Genomic DNA, 25,568 nt, shown 5'->3' on the forward strand with positions numbered 1-25,568 from the left:
CAGATTCAAGCACTTCTTGTGCCACTGGTTTAGTACAAGAAACTCAAGCAGGAAAATTAGAATGACTTTTTGTCACAATTATTCTGATAATGTTAATAGTATCTGTTAGATATTTTGCATATTACACATGAAGAAGAGTTTGAATCTCAGATAAAAACAACAAAAGCACATCAAAAGTCTTTAATGTAACCCAGAATTCAATCATCTTGTGTTCGAAAGATTGGATCTGAGACATGTTTTGAGCTGGTCATAGTGAATGAAGCAAGGTGGCAATTGTAGTCACAACAATTTCCAGGAAGCCATTTTCTCCTCTTGGCTGGAGGCCCGCTGGGCGTCATGCAAGGTAGAAACAGCCTGCGTACGTCACCCTCCCATGATGTGGTCAGCATGTCAACTGCATGGGCAGGGCGCCACATAACATGACAGATGGAGGCACCTGCAACAGGGGTTATGGGCACAGAAAAGAACACGGAGACACAGAGAGGGAGGAGAGAGACAGACCCGGGGAGGGGAAGCCTCACTGATTCCAGGTCCCATGGATGGGATAAAAAAGAGAGACGCCTTCTAAACTCACAACTTCTCTTTCTAGGAGTCCACAGAAAACCTTCCCTCCTGGCCCTCCCAGGTCCCCTGGTGAAATCGGGAGAGATGGTCATTCTGCAATGTTGGTCAGATATCATGTTTGAGCACTTCCTTCTGCACAGAGAGGGGATCTCTGAGGACCCCCCATGCCTCGTTGGAGAGCTCCATGATGGGGGCTCCAAGGCCAACATCTCCACAAGTCCCATGACGCCTGCCCTTGCAGGGACGTACCAATACTACGGTTCTTTTACTCACTCCCCCTATGAATGGTCAGCCCCCAGTGACCCCCTGGGCATTGTGATCACAGGTGAGAGTGTCCGGACATTCTTCTCATTGTCACTGGGACACAGAGTGAATGATTCAGGACTTGGAAGCCCCGGGTGGTCATGAGGAAGATGAGTGTGGGATTCTTATGGAGAGAGACTCACTTGGTGAGGTCTGTACCAACAGAGACAGAGAAACAGGAGACACAAGCACAGACCAGGTGTCATAACAGAGGACAGACACAGGGGCCACACAGGGAGTTAGAAAAGAGAGAAAGAAGTAAAGGAGACACTCAGACAGACAGACATGTCCCAGACAGAGGTGCCCTTCCGTGCTGACTTTGTTCACAGACCTGGCACAGGTAAGAAGCTTCATCTCTGTGTTACCTCCACAAAGTGATCTCTACCAGGAGAACCCAAGAGCACCCTTATTTCTCACCTTAGTTGGGCCCTGGGACCTCAGGCCTTGTGGCACCTACAGATGCCATGTTCATTCTGACACCTCTGCCTCGTGTTCAGGGGAGCCGTAACCTTCTCAGGATATCATGGCCCCAGAACAACAACCCCTGTGTGCTGTGTACTTGGGGTCTCCAGACTGGATTCTGAGGCTCATATTCTAAACAACCGCACATATTATAGGATTACTGACAGACACAGAGAGAAATCAGGGACATTAAAAAGCAAAGGCATAAACACACACAGAATGAGCCAGAGGAAGGAGAGTGGCAAGCTCACAGCCACATAAAGACAGAGAAACGAGGATGATGGTTTCCAGCTTCATCCACGTCCCTGCAAAGGACGTGAACTCATCCTTTTTATGGCCGCATAATATTCCATGGTGTATATGGGCCACATTTTGTTAAACCAGTCTCTCATTGATGGACATTTGGGTTGGTTCCAAGTCTTTGCTATTTTGAATAGTGCCAACATAATCATATGTGTGCATGTGTCTTTATTGTAGAATGATTTATAATCCTTTAGGTATATCAGAAAACCAAACACCGCATGTTCTCGCTCGTAAGTGGGACTTGAAGAATGAGAACACATGGACACAGGGAGGGAAACATCACATAACAGGGCCTGTCAGGGGGTGAGGGGCTAGGGAATGGATAACAGTAGGAGAAATACCTAATGTAGGTGACGGTGACGGGTTGTTGGGTGAAGCAAACCACCAGTGCACGTGTATACCTATGTAACAAAACTGCACGTTCTGCACATGTAACCCAGAACTTAAAGTATAATTTTTAAAGAGAGAGAGAGAGAAAAGAGGGCAGAAAAATGGAGAGAAAGATGGAAGGGAGCTGAGAAAAGCCCTAAAATCAGAGTCCTGAGGGAGAGGCACAAGGAGAGAGAAAGATGGAGATGTGGGGGATGAATTGCAGATATTCCAAAGACAACGAGACAGACCGAGAGGCAGAGAAAGACAAAGAGATGGAGACAGAGAGAATGACAGATGGATAGATAGATGATAAATACGGAGATGATAGATAATAGATAGGTTATAGATACATAGATGATGATTGATTGATAGATGATACATAGAGATGATAATGATGAGGATAAATAGACAAAGAGATAGATACATGATATATAGAGATAGGGAGGCAGACAGATAGGTAACAGAGAGAGAGAGAGATGATACACAGATATAGATAATAGGTGATTGATGGATACATAGATAGTTAATTGATAGAGAGATGATACATAGATATAGATGATAGATAGATAGATAATTTGTAGATACACACCAAATAGTTAAATAGATAATAGATAGATAGATAGATACATAGATAGATAATGGATAGATAGATAGATAGATACATAGATAGACAATGGATAGATAGATAGATAGATAGATAGATAGATAGATAGATAGATAATAGAAATATGCAGAAAGTTTTGAACAAGACAGAAAGTGAGAGACTCAGAATTAAAGAAAAAGGAAGATCAAGTCAATCAATCCAAGGAGGGTCAGAGAGAATAAAACGGTACAAATTAAAAAAACATAGCTAGGAATCGGGAAGTGAGGTCAGAGTCCTGGAGACACGGAGAAGGTGGAAGGAGGAAATAGACATGAAGAGAGACAGGGTAGAGGGTGAAAGAGAGAAAGTGGAAAGAGGAAATAGACATGAAGAGACACGGGGTGGAGGGTGAGAGAGAGAGAGAGCATTAGGCCATAGAGCAGGGGAGTGAGTTCTCAGCTCAGGTGTGAAGGGAACTGTGACAAGGAAGAACCTCGCTGAGGAAACTGCCTCTTCTCCTTCCAGGTCGATACGGGAAACCTTCTCTCTCAGTCCAGCCGGGCCCCACTGTTCACGCAGGAGAGAACTTGACCTTGTCCTGCAGCTCCCAGAGCTCCTTTGACATGTACCATCTATCCAGGGAAGGGGAGGCCCATGAACTGAGGCTCCCTGCAGTGCCGAGGGTCCATGGAACATTCCAGGCCGACTTCCCTCTGGGGCCTGCCACCCACGGAGGGACGTACAGATGCTTTGGCTCTTTCCGTGACTCTCCGTATGAGTGGTCACACCCGAGTGACCCACTGCCCATTTCTGTCACAGGTGAGGAAACCAATCTCTTCCCCAAATAGTGGGACTCAGATGGACGACAATGGCCACATTCAGGGGAGCCTCAGATGGCCATGGTGGTGTCAGCCAGAGATACTGGATAGAAAAGACACAGAGCAAACATACAGAACGAGACAGACAGACAGAGGGAGGCAGACAGATCACATCAGGATTTGGGGCGGTAACTGCAACCCTACATGAAGCTTGCAGATAGAGCACAGGCCACAAAAAACACTTCCCAGTCTTTGTACAGAGGCCTACATGGGACACATGTAAGCAGCATCAGTGCTGACTCGGCAGCGTGAAAGGCCAGGCTCAGTTTGGAAAGACTAGAGGTAGCATTGGCCGCCCACCACTCCCCATTTCCAGAAGCCCCCACATCTCACCAAAGAGTGATTTCCACGTGGGGGGCACAGATGTGACCATCGTTGGGGGAGCCTCCATGTCTCTTGATGGGAGGCATTTTCCACCCTGGACGTCTCCTGCTCCCTCCACACCTTGGAGCCTCAGTGGGGGAGCCTTCTCTGAGGACTCGAGGAGGGCCTCCTGGGACTCCCAGGATTTCCAAGCTAGATGACAACATGGCAGGTGGAAAGAGGCCCATTCCTCCATCCGGGGAGCCAAGCTCCATCCCAGGAGATGAGAAGAGGCTCTTCTCTTTGGTCGTTGGATCCCTGAGGGGACAGAGGCTCAGCACTGAAGACTGAGAAGGATGTGCCACTTCTCCGCTCAGTGGCCTCAAGCCAGACATCTTCCCTGCAGACTTCCAGTGATTCTACATCAGCATTTAGGGCTGTGGCCACCAACCTGGGTGTTGGTCTGTAGGAACTTTTCATTTCTGACCTTCCATAACTGAGTTATCTTCTTCAATGTGGAATGCCTTGTACTCCATGTTACTCTCTCCCCAGAACGAATGTGTGGCTTTTCTGCTCTCCAGCCCTGTCATGGAGGTTGATCATCTTTAGGGAGCAAGAGGAGAAGGAAAGAACAAAGTATGGAACCATCTAGGTGCTGCCGGCTGAGGTTCCATTTGCCAGTGAAGGGACTGCACTCAGCCGAGGGGGCAACTCAGGGAAGTCAGCCGAGGGAGGGCATTAGATTAGAGAGAACTGAGCTCACCCAGTAAATGACCTCTTCATTAACTCATTCATCTAATATTTATTTCACACCTACCATCAGTTATCTCTGTTGCATGGCCAGGAGTAAACAGTATGGCCAAGCTCCTTGGTTCATGATGCTCACATTGCTGTGGGGTGGGAGAAAGAGGCAGAACATGAATGAATGAATGAGCGAATGAATGAATGAGCGAATGGAGGAATGAGTAAATGAATGAGTGAGTGAATAAATGAATGAGTGAATGGATGAATGAGTGAGTGAATGGATGAATGAGTGAGTGAATGGATAAATGAGTGAATGGATGAATGAGTGATGGATGAACAAATGAATGAGTTAATGGATGAATGAGTGAATGAACTTGTAGAATGGATGCACAAGTGAATGAATGAGTGAATCCTCAGCACCTGGTGAAAGTGCCGTGCACAGAATGAAATGAAGGAACACGGAACGTTGTCATTTGGAGCGTACAGGAGGGAACATCTCACTGAGAACTCACCAAGGAGACCACATTTAAACTCCGATCTTAGAGACAAGAAGGAATAAGCCCTGGGGAACGTGTTGAAAGGAATTTTCATGTACTTAGGACGCTGGGGATGACCCTAATGTGAGAATGAGCTTGGTGTGTTCCAAGAAGTCCATGGACCTGCCGTATGGTGAGGGCTCCTCAGAATCCAGTGAGATTTCTAAATGTCCTTGTGCTTGTAAGGAGTGTGAGTCCTGTGGTTGCAAGTGGACTCGTACCTTAGGTCAAGTCCAGCAATTCTCTTTCTAAATCCTCTCTAACTGCCTGAACCACTTCTATCAACAACTGAGAGAAGAGTGTTAAACACCCCACTGTGGCCGTGGATTTGCCTACCTCTCCGTTTACTTCAGCGACACTTCCTCCATGTATATTTGCAGGAATATTGCTGGGAGTGATTAAGTGTAAATTGATTATATATTCCGGGTAAATTAAAAATACTATAAATTTACCCACGTTTTTCCTAAATTTTATGCTTAATGTTTTCCACTGATTTTTCCCAAAGACTTACTTTGTCTAATTTTAATATAGCTATGCCACATTTCCAACAGTTAGTGATTGCTTGGTATATTTCTACATTGTTTAACTTCAAACCCTGTGAATTGTTAACACTGACATGTGTCCTTTGTAAATTTCAACAACGCACCTTAGAAAACAAGATTTGCTGACGATCTTTTGTTCATGTTTGAGCAGTTCTTCCAATCATATTTGTGTTATTATTATGTTGTGTTTTACTGACTCCCTTTTTCCCACGGACTTCTTTGGTGGTTTTCTATTTCAAACATTCTATTTTTGATCTATGTCGTTTAGGAATACATATATGGTGTACTCATCCTGAAGTTGTTGTATATTTTTAAAACTGAAATTCGTCATTTCAGAAATTAAACTGCAAATATAAAAACATATTTCCACTCTTCCTGTGTAAGAACAGGATTTTAGAGTGTATTTATTACATATGTTTGTATTTACTTACATGATGTTTTCTGGTATATATAATTCTATCTTTTCCAGAAATTACACAGGGGCATGTTTTCATACACGACTGTATGGTCCATATTCATTTTTGGCATAGCCATATTTTAAGTTCTTTCTCTGCTCTTAGTTATCGTCAGAATCTTCGACACCCAATCTGGTTTCACTTTCCTTCTCTTTGAGGCACAGTCATCAGAATTTCCTTTAGGGTCAGTGAGAAAAGCTTTCTTTGCCCTTTTATCTTTCAGTGCTGTTTCTTTCCCGTGTTGATCTCGGACAGTACTATGTAAGGAATTGTCGGTGGCTGGTGATGGTATCTTAGCTGGGTAAAGATGCTCTTCTACTGGCTTATGTTTTCCTTTTTTTCTGTGGGGAAGACAATGCTTGGCTCCCTATGAATCCTTACCAGCTGATCCTTTTCCTCCGGCTAAGTTGAAGGGTTGGTTATGCTTTTTTGCAGCTTTTCTGTAACGTTGAACGTGAGGTGTGTTTAATTCATTCTGCCTGGCATTCACTGCATTTCTTGAACCCATGGATTGATGGATGTGTCTATGTCCACCAAATAATCAGCAATTGCCTCTTTAAAGATTGCTTCTGAGCTGTTTTCTCATTCTTTCCTTTTGGAACTCAAGTTAGGAGCATTCTAAAACTGTTGTCAGTTTTTACCCTGTCACAAAACTGCTCTTTCTTTTTCAGTTGTTTTCTTTTTCTGTGCACTAATATTGACAGTTTCCTGTGGCGTAGATGATAAATACTCTCTTCACTGTTGTGTACACAATATTTTAACTAATTATTCTGCTTTAAATTTAATGTTGACTATATCTAGATATCACAATTGATTACTGGGTACAGATTTTCTTTTCTATTTGTATACATTTATGGGGTACACGTGTAACTTTGTGACATGAATATATTGCAGAGTGGTGAAGTCAGGACTTTGACTATATCCATCACCCAAATGCTGTACATTGTACTCGTTAAGCAATTTCTCATCACGCACCCAGGTCCCACCGCCCTCCAGCCTTCCAAGCCTCCACTGTCCGTCATTCCACACTCTACATCCAGGTGTATGCACTACTCGCCTCCCGCTTAGAGTGAGAAGATGTGGTGTTTGTCTTTCTGAGTTGTTTCACGTAAAATAATGGCCTCCAGTTCCATCCATGTTTTTTTTGTTGTTGTTGTTTTGCTTTGTTTTGTTTTGTTTTTGAGACAGAGTCTCGCTCTGTCACCCAGGCTGGAGTGCAGTGGCCGGATCTCAGCTCACTGCAAGCTCCGCCTCCCGGGTTCACACCATTCTCCTGCCTCAGCCTCCCAAGTAGCTGGGACTACAGGCGCCCGCCACCACGCCCAGCTAGTTTTTTGTATTTTTGGTAGAGACGGGATTTCACCGTGTTGGCCAGGATGGTCTTGATCTCCTGACCTCGTGATCCCCCCGTCTCGGCCTCCCAAAGTGCTGGGATTACAGGCTTGAGCCACCGCGCCCGGCTACATCCATGTTACTCCAAATGACAGGAGTTTATATTTTATGGCCGAATACTATTTCATTGTTTATACACACCACACTTTATTAATCCAATCGTTCTTTCACAGTCACTTAGATTGATTTCATGTCTTTGCTGTTGCAAACAGTGCTGCAATAAACATACAGGTGCAGGTGTTTGTTTGACATAAGTGCTTCTTCTCCTTTGGGTAGACACCCTGCAGTGGGACCGCTAGGTCGAATGGTGTTTCTATTCTTGGTTCTCTGACAGATCTCCATGCTGTCTTCCACAGAGGCTATATTAATTTACATTCTGACCCACAGTGTATAAGAGTTTCCTTTTCTCTGCCTCCTTGCCAACATCTGTTACATTGGTTCGCATTTTCAGTAATAGCCATTCTGACTACTGTAAGATGATATCTCATTGTGGTTTCAATTTGCATTTCTCTGATGAGTCGTGATGCTGAACACTTGTTCATATGCTGTTTGGCCATTCGTATGTCTTCTTTTGAAAAATCTGTGTAAACATCCCTTTGCCCACTTTTTAATGCTATTATTTGAGGGCTGGGATTAGTTGTTTGAGTTGCCTAGAAACTGTGGATGTTAGTCCCCTGTCGGATGCACAGTTTGCAAACATTTTCGTTCATTCTGCAGGTCGTCGGTTCACTCTGCTATTATTTCCTTTGCTGTTCAGAAGCTCTTTCGTTTACTAAGTCCCATTTGTCTAGTTTTATTTTTGTTGCCTGTGGTTTTGAGGTTTTACTGATGAATTCTTTGCCTAGACCAATGTCCAGGAGAGTTTCTCTTTGCATTTCCACCTGTGATTTTATAGTTCTGGGTTTACATTTAAGCCGTTAATTATCTTACGTTAATTTTTGTGTATAATGACAGATATGAGTCCAGTTTTATTCTTCTGCCTATGACTATTTAGATTTCTCAGCACTATTTATGGAAAAGCATATCTTTCCCCAGTGTATGTTTTGTTGACTTTGTCCATGATCATTCACTGTAGATATGAGCCGGAATTTTGGGCCCCCCAATCCGGGCCAAAGAACTCTGTTTCTGTGTCTATACCAGCACCGTGCTGTTTAAGTTACTATACCCTTAGAGCATAATTTGAAGTCAGATAGCCCGATGACTCCAAGTTTCTACACTCACCTAGAATTGCTTTGTCTATGAGGCTCTTTTTTGGTTCTGTATGAATTTTAGGATTGCTTTTTCTAATTCTGTGAGACCTGGTGTTACTATTTTCATTTAAGAATTGCACTAAATCTATAGATTGTATTTTAACAGTATTAATTCCTATGATCCATGAGCGTGGAATTTCTTTTCTTTTTTTTTGTATCATCTATAATTGTTTTCATGGGTGTCTTACACTCTTCCTGGTAGAGATCTTTCACCACCTTGGTTAAATGTATTCCTCAGTGTTTTACTTTTGTGTATCTATTGTAAATGGGTTGCCTTCTTGATTTGGTTCTCAGTTAGATCATTTTAGGTGTAGAGAAATGCTACCGGGTTTTACACATTGATTTTGTACTCTGAAACTTTACTGAGTTCATTTTTCAATCATAAGAATTTTTTCAGAGTCTTTAGGATTTTCTAGACTTAAGATCATAGCATCAGCAATAGAAATAATTGCACTTCCTCTTTTCTAGTTTAGTTATGTTTTATTTCTTCCTGTGGCCTGAGAGCTCTGACAGGGTTTCCAGTACTATATTGATAGGGAGTGGTGCATGTCTGTGTCCTTGTCTTGTGCCAGTTCTCAGAGGAGTCAGAGTCATTTTAACTTTTCCCTGCTCAGTATGATGTTGACTCTAGGTATGTCATCTACAGCTTTTATTACTTTGAGGTATATTCTTTCTATGCCTAATTTTTTGAGGGTTTTCATCAGGTAAGGACGTTGAATTTTTTTAAAGATGCTTTTCTTTATGTCTATTGAGATGATCACATGTTTTTGGTTCTGGATTCGGCTCATTCTTCCAGGAGGATGACATATGCCAAAAAAGCACTTAGTCAGCCATCTTGGAAACAAGCATCTCAGATGTTTTCTTTCTCTACAGCTCATTCTTCCTTACCAGTGTTTTCCATTTTGTACTTAATTTTGTAAAGAGAGTAAATGATATAATTTCCGCATATGTCTCCTCTGCCAAATCTGACTCACTGTGCTTTCTTTCCTTGTATGCACAACCTGCCCAGCAATACACACATTATTACATCTAATGTTCCACCCTGTGTGTGTGAGTTTCTTTTTGTTGTTGTTGTTGTTCTTATTCATGTTCCCTTGTCCTCCTTCTTCTTCTTTTTTATTCCTCTTCATTCTCTCCCCTTCTTCTCTTTCTTCCTCCTCTTCTCTTTCTTCTTCTCCTCTAACTTTTGACTTGTTTTCTCAGCTTCTTCTCTTGAACTGTTGGCTTTTCTTCCCATAGTTTGCCTTATGTTAATCTTTGTGATCTAATTTCTATATATATATGAACCCAAATGTCTAAAATAACCCAAATTTAAAGTGTTACTTTCTGTAGCAATGACACGTATCACCACACAGACAACCACAAAGTTAAAATCTTTCAAGAAGTGTCAAAATTTTGTGTTACATGTTTTATTAAATCTTTTGAAACTCATATGTCCTTTAATGCACATATTCCAAATTTAGAAGAAATAATTTTGAAACACTATGAAATTAATAGATTACTATTTTTATTAATGAGTTGTTTAAATGCCATGTTATTGCAAACACAGATTTGTTCTGAGGCCATGATTAAAACAGTGACTTTTGCCTTCTTGGTAGTCTCAAGGCTATACATTATACATTGACCTGTCACATCTCCAAACTACTCCAGTATAAATTACACTCTTGGCTGTTAATTTTAAATTTTGAACATAGTTTTGGAGTCTTAATACATTAAGAGAAAGAACTCAATTTTTGCCCCGGAGAGAAGTTCAAATCAAATGTCAACAGCCAGAATGTTCATATGTTGGTCTTTTCCAAGTCTTTGGAATTCAAGTAGTGTAGGTACCTTCTTAGCCCATCTGCACAAAAATACTTTGTAGCCAGTACTGATTCACAGAAAACTAGGTAGTCAAATCTTCGAGATGTTTTATGCTGCAAATAATCTGACATAAAAATACTTGTAAATTAATACATCAGAACAATTTCACCTGTTGCAAATAAGGTAATTACAACTCAGAAATGACTGCAGAACTACATTAAGCAAGCCTCCTAAGAAACAATTTTCATGAAAGTGAAGAAACCTAGACATTCTGTCTGTGGGAGATTGGCCAGATGGGTTTCCAGTGTGTTGTATCAGCTGTGACTTTTTTTCATGTTCTTGCTACCACAATATCCATTAGTCCATCCCGAATAATTGTGAGGAAATTCTGTCCTTGGGAAAATATTAATTTACTAAAGACAGAGATGATACCTCAAAGTCCCACTATATATATATCGAGGGGATCCACAAAAGTCCATTCAGTAAAATGTAGTCAGCATCTTAAGGTAGGCTGATTCCACCTCTAAAAAAGTAGGTACAACATCGGGTTGATTTTTCCAAAGAAAAATGGTGATTGGCCATCTTTAGTCTCAATGTAAACGGTAATACTGATGAATGTGGAAAAGGCAGGGAAGAGGATTGACAGTAAGTGACACTCATTGTTTTCATCTGAGCTTTGAGACTGAAAGAGGAACACAGGAGTGAGGTGTGTGGGAACAAATCCCTTCTTTTTCCACCTAAACAGAGTGGAAATTGGACACTGAGATTTGGTGTACAGCAAAACACTAAGCTCATAGTTGGGTTAAATGCGGTCATGTTGTACATCCTGGTTTCACAGCAGACAGTGGAGGAAAACAGCCAGTATTCATAAGAGGCTGTCCCTTGGGTCATTGCCCAGAATATCCAGAGTTGGTGCTCACAGCATTGGGAACCGTCCTGGACCAGACAGGCTCTGAATATGGGGGCACCAAACTCCCCAGGGCGACGCCTCCATGCACTCTTCTCACCTCAATTCTTGACCGTTTCCCAAACCTCTGACCTCACCTTCATTCTTCCATGGTGAACACACTAAAGCTGGCCCTCAAAGCTTGAGACAGAGGAGAATTGGGCTTCATCTCTGGTAACTACAAGTAGGGAATGGAGACTCAGTTCTGGCCTGAGAGGAGGGAGAAGACCCTGGATCCCAGTGTGGATGGGAAGAAGTATGTGTTTGTTTTTTGTGCTTGGATTCTGTGTCCAAGCATGTCTGAGATATGATAAAGATGAATCTTCCTTTCCTTGTCCATTTTCTCATGCCAGAGAATTGGAATCTTATATTCCACTAACTCCTTTATTCTGTCCACCCAGACTCTGTGAAGGAGAAAGGAAAAGATGTGATACTCTAATTTTGCTCCATTTGTCTAAAATGGGTAGGCTGCAGCTCCTCATGAAATGACACCTTTTCTAGCTCTTATTGGAGATGTCTCAGGACTCACTACTTCACGGGACCTGCAACTGGGTCAGTCTGGGGAAACTGCAAATATTCTTGTCTTACACTTGTCCCCAATCAATTGTGATGGACGCTGGTGACCTGCAATAGATGTCATTGCAGGTAAAATGTACCTGAGTCATGCTGCAGTTCTCCTGGACTATAAACCCCTGGCCATGTCCCTGAGGCGATTCTGTTCGTCTCAATATGAATAATAATAACACACTAAAAATGGCAAGCCATTCTTAATTCCTGAAGTCTCACTTGTAAATTAGTAAATATCTCTTATTTTATGGAGTTTATATTATATGTAGACAGATAATACACACACACACACACACACACACACACACACACACACACAGAAGAATGGATGGGTTCACCTAGAAACGTAAATAATTCAAGATGAGGAAATGAAATGTCACCGCATCTACTATTCCATTTTAGATGAAGAGTCTATGAAAAGGTTTGATTTCATTTTATGTTTTATTTGTGGACATTTTCACACAAACTATGTAAGTGAGGAAGTCGATTTGAAAGGGAGAAGAGCAAGTTCAAACACATTCAGGTGAGGTCATTCTTTAAATGTTTTAATTGAAATGATCCATCTTGGGATTAGAACAGTAACTGAGATGGTGCCAGGAAAGTTAAAAAGTTTTTGTTAGTCCTAAATATTGACACCTAAAATTATTAAACTCTTAGAAGAAAACACAGGGGAAAAGCTTCACAAGATTGGATTTGGCAGTGATTCTTTGGATGTGACAACAATGGCACAGGCAACTACAGAAAAAGTACACAAATTAGACTTTATGAAAATTTTGAAAAATTGTGCCTCAAAAGACATCATCAGTTACTTCATATGCCAAGGGGAAAAAAAAACATTTAAGACAATATTATCAAAGTAAAAAGACAACCCACAGAATGGGAGAAAATGTTTTCAAATCATATCACCTGTAAGGGATTAACATCCACAATATACACAGAACTCCTAAAACTCGACCACAATAAACTCAATTCAGAAATGGGCAAAGAACTTAAACAGACATTTCTCCAAAGAACATACACATGAAAAGATACTCAACATCATGAATCATTAGGAAAATACAAACCAAAGCTACACCAGATGCCACTTCATACCCCTTAGGATGGGTATCATCAAAAACAACAACAACAGAGTTTCCACACACTAACAACAAACTATCCAAAACATTTTCCAAGAAAATAAGCCCATTTACAATAATTACAGAAAACAAAACATGCAGGAATAAATTCATCCGCAGAGTACAAAGATCCATATATAAAAAATTATAAAACATTGATGAAAAAACTCAAGAAAAAACAAATAAATCGAAAGATATTCCATGTTCACAGATTAGAAGAATTAATGCTGTTAAAATGTCCATTCTATCCAAAGTGATTCAATGCAACCATTATCAAAAATCCAATGACTTTTTTTTACAGAAATAGAAAAAACAATCCTAAAATTCATGTGGAACCAAAAAAGACTTCAAATAACCAAAGCCATCTAGAGGGAAAGGAACAAAGTTGGAAGCATCACATTACCTAAACACAAACTACAATACAAAGTTACAGTAATTAAAACAACATAGTACTTGCATAAAAACAGACACATAGACCAATGGAAGTGATTCATAGCACAGGAAAAAAAATGCATGCATTTAGGGTCAAACAATTTTGGGGATGTTGTCAAGAATACACAATGGAGAAGGAACAGCCTCTTTAATAAATAGGGTTAGGAGACTTCGTGTCCACATGAAGAATGGAAGCGGATACTTATCTCACAAAACATACAAAGTCAACTCAAGATAGATTAATGACTTAAATGTAAGATGAAAGACCATAATCCCAGCAATTTGGGAGGCCAAGGTGGGCAGATCACCTAAGGACAGGATTCCAAGACCAGCCCAGCCAACATGGTGAAATCCCGTCTCTACTAAAAATACAAAAAGTAGCTGGGTGTGGTTGTGGGTGCCTGTAATCTCAGCAGCTCAGGAGGCTGAGACAGGAGAATCACTTGAACCAAGGAGGTAGAAGTTTCAGTGAGCCAAGATCACACCACTGCACTCCAGCCTGGGCAACAGAGTAAGATTCCATCTAAAAAACAAAAAACTACTAAAAGAAATCAAGGGAAAACTCCACTAGCTTGGACAAAACCTATTTGGATATTATCCCAAAGGCCCAGGCAACACAAGCAAAAGTAGACAAATGAAATTATATCAAATTGAAAGTTTCTGCAAAGAAAAAAAAAAAACTCAACAAGTGAAAAGACAACCTATGGAATGTGAGAATATATTTGCACACATACATCTAATAAGGAATTAATATCCAAAATATATAAGAAACTCAAACAACTCAATGATAAGAAATCAAATAACCCAATTAAAAAATAGGCAAAGTATCTGAATAGACATTTCTAAGAATAAGACAAATCACCAAAAGCTATACAAAAAAAATGATTAGCATCAGCTAAATAAAAATTAAAACTAGAATGAGATATCACCTCACACCTCTTAGAATGACCATTAATGGTCTGGGCACGGTGGCTCATGCCTGTAATTCAGGCACTTTGGGAGGCCGAGGCAGGGAGATTACCTGAGGTCAGCAGTTCGAAACCAGCCTGGCCAATATGGCGAAATCTCATCTCTACTAAAAATACAAAAGTTAGCAGGGTTTGGTGGTGCACACTTGTAGTCACAGCTACTCTGGAGACTGAGGCAGGGGAATCCCTAGAACCCAGGAGGCAAAGGTTGCAGTGGGCCGAGATTCTGCCACTGCACTCCAGCCTGGGTGACAGAGTAAGACTGTGTCAAAAAAAAAAAAAAAAAAGTCCATTATCAGAAACATAAAAAATAACAAGGGTTAATGAGGATGTGGAGAAAAGAAAACATTTGCATGCAGTTGATGGGAATGTAAATTAATACAACCATTATGGAAAACAGTCTGGAAGTTCCTGAAAAAATTAAACATAGAATTCCCATGTTTCTGCAATCCCACTACCGTCCATGTATCCAAAGGAAGTGGAATCAGTACATGGAAGAGATATCTGCATTCCCATGTTTACAGCGGCATTACTCGTAACAGTCAAGATGTGGAATCAACTTTAATGCCCATCTGTGGGGGCATGGACAAAGAAAATGTGGTATACAATAAGAATGTAATGAAGTACTATACAACCTTTACAACAAAGAAGGAAGTCCTGTCATTTGTGACAATGTCAATAAACTTAGAGGACATTATGTCAAGGGAAACAATCCACACACAGAAAGACAAATGCCCCAAGATCTCATATGTGGAGTGCAAGAAGTGGAAACCAGAGAAACAGTAAAATGGTTGTCTCCTCCTGGGGAGGAGAGGGATTGAAGAGTTGTTGGTCAAAGGAAGCAAAATTTCAGTTAGAAGAAATCAGGTCAAGAGATCTATTGTATGTCTTGAGGACTCCAGTTAATCACAACATGTGGCGTATTGAACATTACTAAGAGATTAGATTTTAAGTGTTCTCACCACACACACAAAACATACAACAAGTATGTGAAAAAATAAATATGATAAAGAGGTTGTTTCATCCATTCCACAATGTGTACCTATATAAAAACATCACGATGTACACCACAAATACATTTCTCCTCATAGATTACAATTTTTTTTTTTTTTTAAGATGGAGTTTCACTCTTGTCGCCCAAGCTGGAGTGCAGTGGTGCAATCTCAGCTCACTGCAACCTCCTCCTCCCAGGTTCGAGCAGTTCTCCTGACTCAACCTCCCAAGTAGCTGGGACTACAGGTGCGTGCCACCATGCCAGGCTAATTTTGGTATTTTTATTAGAGACGGGGTTTCTCCGTGTTAGCCAGGCTGGTCTCGAACTCTTGATCTCAGGTGATCCAACCTCTTGGGCCTCCCAAAGTGCTGGGATTATGTGGGGAAAAGAAAGAAAGATCAGACTGTTACTGTGTCTATATAGAAAGAAGTAGACATAAGAGACTCCATTTTGTTCTGTATTTGAGATGCTGTTCATCTGTGACCCTACCCCCAACCTTGTCCTTGCAAGAGACATGTGCTGTGGTGACTCAAGGTTTAAAGGATTTTGGGCTGTGCAGGGTGTGCTTTGTTAAACAAGTGCCTGAAGGCAGCGTGCTGGTTAAAAGTCATCACCATTCTCTTAATCTCAAGTACCCAGGGACACACATGCTGCCAAAGGTCACAGGGACCTCTGCCTAGGAAGCTAGGTATTGTCCAAGGTTTCTCCCCATGTGATAGTCTGAAATATGGCCTCGTGGGATGGGAAAGACCTGATTGTCCCCCAGCCTGACACCCGTGAAGAGTCTGTGCTGAGGAGGACTAGTATAAGAGGGAAGAAGGCCTCTTGGCGGTTGTTGGCAGTTGAGACAGAGAAAAGCATCTGTCTCCTGCCCGTTCCCTGGGCAATGGAACATCTCGGTATAAAACCCGATTGTATGTTCTGTTTACTGAGAAAGGAGAAAACCGCCTTAGGGTGAAACGTGGTACTTGCTAGCGCAATGCTGCTCTTTATGCACTAAAAAGGTTTATGGAGATGTTTACATATGCATATCGAGGCACAGCACTTTTCCTTAAACTTATTCATGACACAGAGTTCTTTATTCATATGTCTTACTGCTGACCTTCTCCCTACAATGATCCTATTATCCTGCCACTTCCCTTTTTTCTAAGATGGTAAAGATAATTATCAATAAATACTGAGGGAACTCAGAGACCAGTGCCGGCGCGGGTCCTCTGTAAGCTGAGCGCCGGTCCCCTGGGCCCACTTTTTCTTTCTCTATACTGTGTCTCTGTGTTGTTTTGATTTAATTTAATTTAACTTAATTTAGGAGAGCTAAGTAATTAAACATGAGGCCAAAGTACGTAAGAAAGTGGCAGTCTTTTATTGCAAATATGCATACACTCTTGGGCGAAGTTCTCTGGTCCTCAGGTGTGGGGGGCCAGGGAAGTCGCGCCGGCGCTCTCGGGTGATGTTCTCCGGTCCACAAATGCGGGGGCCGAAGAAGTCACGCCGGCTCCTGCCGGCGGCGGACTTTTATGCCTGGGAGCTGGAAGGGGAGGAGTTTGGGGCGTGTGTGTAGGAGTGGCTTCTTGAATTTCAGTGTCCCCGGCTTGACGTCATTCTGCGCATCCTCAGTTGATTTGGTTCTTTTCCCGGGCGCGGGAAAATCTGTGATGAAGAACCCGGAAACAACAGGGACTGCTCCATCTTGTTTACCTTCCTCCATCTTGTCCCTTTTCCTTCACCCAAACATGTGTCTCATTTCTTTTCTCAAGTCTCTCATTCTACTTAACGAGAAACGCCCACAGGTGTGGAGAAGCAGCCCACCCCTTCGGGATTACAGGCGTGAGGACCAGGCCTGTACACTGACTTTCTACCCTTAAAGTGTGCTGAAGTTTGTTTCTCAGATGCAGGAGCCTTTGGGCAAAGACTATGGGGTTTCCAGGTATAGAAATTATATCATCTTCAAACAGAGATAATTTGACTACCTCTCTCTACTACTGTCTTCTGACTTGGATGCCTTATTATTCTTTCTTTTTCCTCATTGCTCTGTCTAGGACTTCAAGTACTATGTTGAATAGGATGGTGACAGTGGGCATTCTTGTCTTGTTTCACTTACGAAGGGAACTCCTTCCAGCTTTTACTCATTCAGTGTGATGTTGGTTGTGGGTTCGTCATAGGTGGCACTTATTATATTGAGGTATGTTTCTTCAATGCTTAGCTTGTTCACGGCTTTTAATACGAAGAAATGCTGAGTAAAAAGCATGCCCTACATGTATTGAGAAGATCATGTGGTTTTTGTCTCTAGTTTTGTTTAGGTGATGAATCACACGTATTGATTTGTGTATGTTCAACCAACCTTGCATCCTAAGAATAAAGTTGACTTGATCATGGTAGGTTAGCTTTCTGATGTGCTGCGGGATTCAGTTGGTTCGTATTTTCTGTGGATTTTTGCACCTGCGTTCATCAGGAATATTGGCCTATAGTTTTCTTTTTTTAATGTTCTTTTCTGTCATTAGTATCAGGGTGATGTCAGCCTTACAAAATGAGTAGAGGCCACCCTGGGAAAAACAGAGAGGCCATCGTTTTTTAAAAATTTGGAGTTTTACAAATTTACAATACATAGTGAAAAAGTTCTCACAAACTCTAGAAAGGCAGGTGTAAGTAAGAGACTTTTGCAAGACTGACAGCACAGTGAATGAGTAGATTTGAACCTTCAGTTACTGCAGTGTTCCGGTATCAAAGTTGGAGTATGTTATCACTCTGGTATTTTTTCTTCGAGTCAGAGAGAGAAAGAAAGACACACAAGCAATATAGAGAGCAGAAAAGCACAAAGCCAAAGAGAGAGAGAAAGAGAGACAGGAAACCGTGAGTTTAAAGTCTTGGGTGATAAGACAAACTCTAGATAAAACGACAAGATCCTCAATCGACATGTTGTGTTTTTGCTAATGAGATGGAAATCTATGATGCTAAATAACTGCACAGTCTTTCTACTGAGATTTAAATCATTTTATCTGTTTCTGGTTTAATAGTAGAAATACCAGCATGGGAAATTATGATGATTTATTTAATACAATTGCTCAATAATGATAAGAAGACCTATTAGGTATTTTGCATATTGCACATGAAGGGGAGTTTCAATTGCAGAGAAAAACAAACAAACAGAAAAAGATTATGACAAAAGTTCTTCGTGTGAGTGCACAGTTCCATCTTCCTGGGCTGGGGTAAGTGGGTCTGAGATGTGCTTTGAGTCTGGCCGTCATGCATGATGGGAAGTGACAAGTCTAGTCTGCAGTTTTCAGAGAGCCACATTCCTCCCTTGACCGGACTCCCACTAGAACCTCATATGACGTACAAGAAGCCTACCTGTGTCCCTTTCGCATGTTGTGGTCAATGTGTCAACTTCATGATCCAGGCTCCTCACCACATCCTCTGCACCGGTCAGTCGAGCGGAGTCACTGCGTCCTGGCAGCAGAAGTTGCACCAAGTCCATGTCGCTCACGGTCGTCATCCTGGCCTGTCTTGGTGAGTCCTGGAAGGGAAGGAGCACCAGGGTTACACTACGGGCCTGCAGATTCGGGGTCTCCCAACAGGGAGCCGTGTTCTGGAGCAAGCGGGTGGTGAGGCTGAGTGAACGTTCAGCCCAGCGAGGCGCCCAATGTCTCGGGAGGAAAGGGCAGGTTGGCGCAGACATGAATAGTTCATCATGATCTTTCTTTGCAGGGTTCTTCTTGGACCAGAGGGTGTGGGCACACGTGGGTGAGTCCTTCCCAAATGATAGGTTGCCATCCCCACCAATACAAGTGAATTTTCCTGAGAAGGGAGGCAGGCAGCCCAGAGCGCGACTGATGGACTGACCATGGGAAAGCCTAGGGGGAAATCTCTCGTGAACTAGGAAGAGGTGACCCTGGGATGCTCGGCCCTGAGTTCCATCTTATCCCTCCCCAGCTGTTCTTCCCTGTGGCTGAGTCTAGCTCTGTGTGGCCCAGGGGGAGACTTGGGCGCTCAAAGCTGGGGTGTCGGGGGAAGGGATATGGTGTCACTGGCAGAGGAGGGAAGGGAAGCAGCGCTAGGAACAGCAGGTCCTCTGAGGACAACAGGGTAAATCACTCCCTCCAGTGTTTCCATGATGGTCGGGGCTGCAGTGTGGCTGTTGTCATTCTACCAGAAGAGGTGGGGGAACCACAGTCATGACCCTGACATTCCAATCCCTCTGATGGGGCTCAGTTGTTCATTATGGTTCAGGCATTAGCTGATATTCCATTCACAAAGGTCGTACCCTCCGCCGCATGTCTACTTTGTGTTGTTTGGTGTAACTAATCTTGCAGTATTAAAATCTAGTAAGAGTTCCATACTCAGCACACGCTCAGAGTTTTCAGCCCATACTTTTGTTGTAGGGAGACGCCGTGTCCATGCTGGATAGGTTCTTCCTGTAGCCCTGGACACCCAGGTGTGGTAGGAGCCTTAGAAACATGGAAAGGGGAACAATCTTCTGAGCACACAGAGGGAGGGGCGGCTCCACATCCTTCTCTCTAAGGCGGCACCTCCTTCTCCCCCAGGTGATCAGGACAAGCCCTTCTGCTCTGCCTGGCCCAGCGCTGTGGTGCCTCAGGGAGGACACGTGACTCTTTGGTGTCACTATCGTCCTGGGTTTAACATCTTCACGCTGTACAAGGAAGATGGGGTGCCTGTCCCTGAGCTCTACAAAAGAATATTCTGGAACAGTTTCCTCATTAGCCCTGTGACTGCAGCACATGCAGGGACCTACAGATGTCGAGTTTTTCATCCGCACTCCCCCACTGAGTGGTCGGCACCCAGCAACCCCCTGGTGATCATGGTCACAGGTCAGAGGGCTCCTGTCTGGGCTTCTCCTTGTCCCACCTCCTGAATCCCAGAGCTTCTGCTGGGGGTGTCCGTCAGGGTCCCATCATCCAGGCCCTGACTGTATTTGGGGTAAAGGGGGATTTAACACAGGGGAATGGGTGCTGTGGTGGGAAGAATAACTGTCCCCATTGATGGCCACATTGTAATCCGTGGACCCTGTGACTCTGTATGTTATAGGGCAGGGGACTGAAGGGGAAGATGGAGCTCAGGTTGTTGATGAGTTGACCTTGAGATGGGGAGACGGCCTGGACTGTCCCGCTGGGCTCAGTGGAATCACAAGGGTCCTCATGACAGGAGGAGGAAGAGGGGAGTGGGGATTACAGCAGCATCATGGGAGACTCCATCAGCCCCTGTGGGCTTTGAAGGTGGAGGAAGGTCACGAGTCACAAAGGCAGGAGGCCTATAGGGGCTGGAGAAGTCAAGGGAACTGATTATCCCCTGAGTCTCCAGAGGGAACACAGCCCTGTAGATACCTTGATTTTAGCCCAGGAAGAACTGGATCCAATTTCTGTTCTCCAGAAGTGGAAGGGGTCAGTGTGTTCTCTCCTGCTGCCATGTTTGTGATAATTTTCTATAGCAGCAACAGGAAACCAACACAGGAACCCAGGTCAAGGACAACTTTAAAAGCCAAACAAGCGGGTTGGCTACCCCGAGATCAGCAACGGTGCACTGCTGATGCCACCACCAGGCTGGAGCCACATAGGGAGGGAACGACAGGGAGAGTCAGGGGTGGAGGGAGAGAGAGAGAGAGCATTAGGTCATAGAGCAGGGGAGTGAGTTCTCAGCTCAGGTGTGAGGGGAGCTGTGACAAGGAAGAACCTCCCTGAGGAAACTGCCTCTTCTCCTTCCAGGTCTATATGACAAACCTTCTCTCTCAGCCCAGCCGGGCCCCACGGTTCCCGCAGGAGAGAACGTGACCTTGTCCTGCAGTTCCCAGCGCTCCTTTGACATGTACCATCTATCCAGGGAGGGGGAGGCCCATGAACTTAGGCTCCCTGCAGTGCCGAGTGTCAATGGAACATTCCAGGCTGACTTCCCTCTGGGCCCTGCCACCCATGGAGGGAACTACAGATGCTTCGGCTCTCTCCGTGACTCTCCCTACGAGTGGTCAGACCCGAGTGACCCACTGCCCGTTTCTGTCACAGGTGAGGAAACCCCATGTCTGTCCCATGCCTTAGGATCCCAGAGCCATAGCTGGGGAGCTTCCTGCTGATGATGGAGGGAGGGATGGACAGATGCAGAGAGAAGGCGAAGCCTCGGTGTGAGGTTGGGTTCAGGGCACAGGATGGCAGACACAGCACATCAAACCCTCCCGCACTGCCTGCATGGAGGCCTGTGGTCAGGGCTTCAGGCACCCAGGCAGATGGAGAAACTGCTCAGGACAGACCCAGAGGAAGGGAGACTGGGCTCAGTTTGGGGAGATCAGAGGTTCCCTCAGCCCCTCAACCTTACCCATTTCCCAGAAGCCCATCCTGGCCTCTCACCCACACAGAGATAGCATCACTAGCAACCCTTACACCCTTTTCTTTTCATTTGAAAAAATGCTGATTGAGGTTAAATATACCTGTATAATTTACCAATGTTACCATTTTTAAGTGTAAAATCTAGGGGTCATAAATACCTATACAGGCCGGGTGCAGTGGCTCACACCTGTAATCTCAGCAATTTGAGAGGCCAAGGCAGGTAGATCATTCAAAATCAGGGGCTGGAGACCAGCCTGGCCAACATGGGGGAAACCCATCTTTACTAAAAAGATGAAAAAAAATTAACCAGGCATAGTACCACATGCCTGTAATCCCAGCTACTTGGGAGGCTGAGGCAGGAGAACCGCTTAAGCCCAGGAGGCAGAGGTTGCAGTGAGCCGAGATCATGCCACTGCACTGCAGCCTGGTGACACACAGAGACTCTGTCTCTAAATAGATAAATAAATAAATTTATATTCTTTTTTTTGTTACCCTCCATCCTTTCCTTCCTAACCTCTGGCATCTACCATTCTACTCCCTACCTTCATGAGCTTCACATTTTACATCCTGCAGGTTAGTGAGAAATGGCATTCCTTGTAATGACCTCCAGTTCCACCCATGTGGCTGCAAATGTCAGGATGTTATTGTCTCTCTGGATGAGTAGTCTCCACTGTGTGTATGTACTACATTCTCTCTATCCATTCACCCACTGATGGGCAGGTAGGTTGACTCCACATCTTGACTACTGTGAATGGTGCTAGAACAGTCATGGGAGTGCAGATGTCACTTTGATACACTGAAGTCCTTTCCTTTGCGTTTACACCCACTAGTGGAATTGCTAGATCCTCTGGAAGTTCTCTTTTTAGGTTTTGGTTTATGCTTTTTGTTTTTTTGACAAGAAGTTTCACTCTTGTTGCCCAGGCTGGGGTGTAATGGCACCATCTGGGCTCACTGCAACCTCTACCTCCAGGATTCAAGTGATTCTCCTGCCTCAGCCTCCTGAGTAGTTGGATTACTGGCACCTGCCACCACACCCGCCTAATTTTTGTATTTTTAGTAGATACGGGTTTTCACCGTGTTGGCCAGGCTGGTCTCGAACTCTTGGCATCAGTGATCCACCCACTTCAGCCTCCCAAGGTGCTGGGATTACAAGGGTGAGCTGCAGCACCCAGCCTCTTTTTATTTTTTGAGGAACTTCCATATTCTTCTCCTCTGTGAAAGTTGTACTAATTTATATTCCTGTCAACAGTGTATCAGGGTTCTCGTTTCTCCACCACCTTGTCAGCATTTGTTTTGTCTGTCTTTGAAATAAAAGCCATTGTAATGGGGTGCGATGATAGCTCATTGTGATTTCATTTGCATTTCTCTGATGATCAGTGATACTGAGCACTTTTCATACACGCAATGTTCATTTGTATGTTTTGTTCATTGAGAAATGTCTGTTCAGGTCTTTTACTAATTTTATAATTAAATTAGTAATTTTATTGAGGTGTTTGAGCTTCTTTTATATTCTAGTTCTTAATCCCCTCTCAGATGCATAGTTTGCAAATATTTGCTCCCATTCTATGGGTTGTCTCTTCTTCACTTTGTTGGTTGGTTCCTTTGCAGTGCAGAAGCTGCTTAGTTTGATATAATCCCAATGGTCTATGTTTTTGTGTTCTGATTACTTGTGTTTTTGAGGTTTAAACAAAATGTCTTCCCTCAGACAAATGTCCTGGAGCATTTCCCCAGTGTTTCCTTTTAGATGTTTAATGGGTTCAGGCCTTAAGTTGTTAACCCATTTTCATTTGATTTTTGTATATGGTGAGAGGTAGAGGTGCATTTTCATCCCTCTGCATGTAGCTATCCAGTTTTCCCTGCATCATTTATTGAAACCACTGTCCTTTCCAGATTGTAGATTCTTGGAACCTTTCTCAAAGTCCATTGGATGTAAATAGGTGGATTACGTCTGTGTTCTTCATTCTGCTCCACTGTTTTATGTGCTTTTCTTTATGCCAGTGTCATACTGTTTTGTTTACTACAGCTCTGTAACATATTTTTAAGTCAGGTAGTGTGATACTCCTGTTTTCTCCTTATACCTTAAAGTCTCAAGATAGTGGGCATCACGTACAATGATTATGGAGAAGGGGATGCCAGGACTCCCAGAGCCCAATATTAGATAACAGAATGTTGGCCAGGAACCAACCTCAAAGATGTCCTTTGAGTAGAACACAGGCATCCTTATTTCCACACCTCTCTCCTGTCCCATGTTCTAGGAAACCCTTCAAGTAGTTGGCCTTCACCCACTGAACCAAGCTTCAAAACTGGTAAGTGAAGGATCCCTCTTACCTCTGCTTTTGAAAACCCAGGGAGGTCGAAGCCTTGGATTCAAGCGTTGGCTCAGCACCTCCCAGCTCTGTGATTGTGGGCCTGTCTTCCTCTGTCTCTGAACCCCAGACACTCCAACAACGAAAGGGATCTGAGCCCAGCACAGAGCTCAGTGAAATCTCTTAACCTCTGATTTTCTGCTGCTGAGACCTCAGGGTAGAAGGTTGAGTGCAAATCAGACGTTGTTCTCGGGATAAATGTGGTGTTTGTTCTGCCTGCATTCCTAACCAAAGGACAAATGCCTGGGGGCTTGAAAGGGGGAAGGAAAGGGAACATTTTTGAGGGTGGGGTGCTTGTAGAGAAGTTCTACTTGCCAAGGAATGAGCTCCTGTCTGTCATGATCCAACCTTGGTTGACTTAGCAGAGCAAGAGCCTTGCAGTAAGAGAGAACGGAGTTCATCCACGCACATGACACTTCCACTTACTGGCTCAGCCACTGCTCCATGCTCAGGCTGTGCAGTGTGGACCCTTTTCCTATGTTGCCATAACAAATTTCCACAGGCTTCGTGGATGGAAGCCACATTTAAAAAAAATATCTCACGGTGCTGTAGCTCAGAATTATGAAATGCGTCATCTCACTGGGCTAAAATCAAGGTGACATCAAGGCTGCCTTCCCGCTGAAGGTTCCAGGCAAGAATCTTCTTCCTCACTTTTCCAAGCTCCTAGAGGCTCCCACATTCCTTGGTCTGGTCCCCATCTTCCTTCCTCAAAGCCCACAAAGGCTGGTCACATCTCTCACATGACATCAGACAGATCATTCTTCCTCACCACACCTCTTTCTCTGAATGTTGCTCTGCCTTCTTCCTCATCTTTTAAAGCCCTTGGGATTCTATTGGAATCTATGTTCATGGCATAAAACTTGCCCCCTCACCCAAATCCCCCACCTCACGCCTACTTCCTATCACATTAAGAGACACAGATAGACCGTGGGAAGGTAAAAACTAATATTCTTTGGAGTTCAGATCTTGGACTCAGAGACCAGCATCAGCACCATCTCCTGGTCACCTTTTATACGAATTCACAGAAGGACAGGTTGTACCAAGGCAATAGATGATGGAGGGGGTTGTCCTTCCTCCGGACTCTCAGGTAGAACAGCAGCCTAATATAGGACTCCCGAGATCACAAAAAGGAGCCCGCTCTTCACGAGCTTCATCATTATTTCCTGGCTGTTTGATATATTTCAGTTCTACTTCACTGTTTTGATCTTGATTTCACTTTATGCCTTTTCTTGCCGAAAATAATGTGTTTGAGTCAGGAGGGTTGTGGCTGTAGAAATTGTAAAGCACATTCACTGAGTATCAATCCCAGTCCAGTCTTCCCAGAGAAGACTCTAAACACCTCCTGTACTGCACCTGGGGCTATG

At 43.5% G+C, this 25,568-nt stretch overlaps 2 protein-coding genes across 2 annotated transcripts in view; both read left to right on the plus strand.

The window, feature by feature from the left end:
* Window positions 1-3,435, plus strand: part of LOC105551670 (killer cell immunoglobulin-like receptor 2DL1) — a gene marked incomplete at its 5' end in the record, with an annotated part of 4,500 nt that extends 1,065 nt beyond the window's left edge. Inside the window, 2 exons of the mRNA XM_011997009.1 lie at window positions 590-889; window positions 3,113-3,435. Coding sequence (XP_011852399.1) covers window positions 590-889; window positions 3,113-3,435 — 623 coding nt within the window. The remainder of the gene's footprint in view (window positions 1-589; window positions 890-3,112) is intronic.
* A 2,831-nt stretch (window positions 3,436-6,266) lies between these two features.
* KIR2DL4 (killer cell immunoglobulin-like receptor, two domains, long cytoplasmic tail, 4) overlaps window positions 6,267-25,568 on the plus strand; it is a 21,129-nt gene continuing 1,827 nt past the window's right edge. Inside the window, 6 exon segments of the mRNA XM_011996922.1 lie at window positions 6,267-6,346; window positions 18,787-19,016; window positions 19,215-19,250; window positions 20,051-20,335; window positions 21,227-21,520; window positions 24,094-24,144. Coding sequence (XP_011852312.1) covers window positions 18,983-19,016; window positions 19,215-19,250; window positions 20,051-20,335; window positions 21,227-21,520; window positions 24,094-24,144 — 700 coding nt within the window. The 5' untranslated portion in view covers window positions 6,267-6,346; window positions 18,787-18,982.

This window comes from Mandrillus leucophaeus, unplaced genomic scaffold (assembly GCF_000951045.1).
Source record: "Mandrillus leucophaeus isolate KB7577 unplaced genomic scaffold, Mleu.le_1.0 Scaffold53, whole genome shotgun sequence".
Taxonomy (NCBI): Eukaryota; Metazoa; Chordata; class Mammalia; order Primates; family Cercopithecidae; genus Mandrillus; species Mandrillus leucophaeus.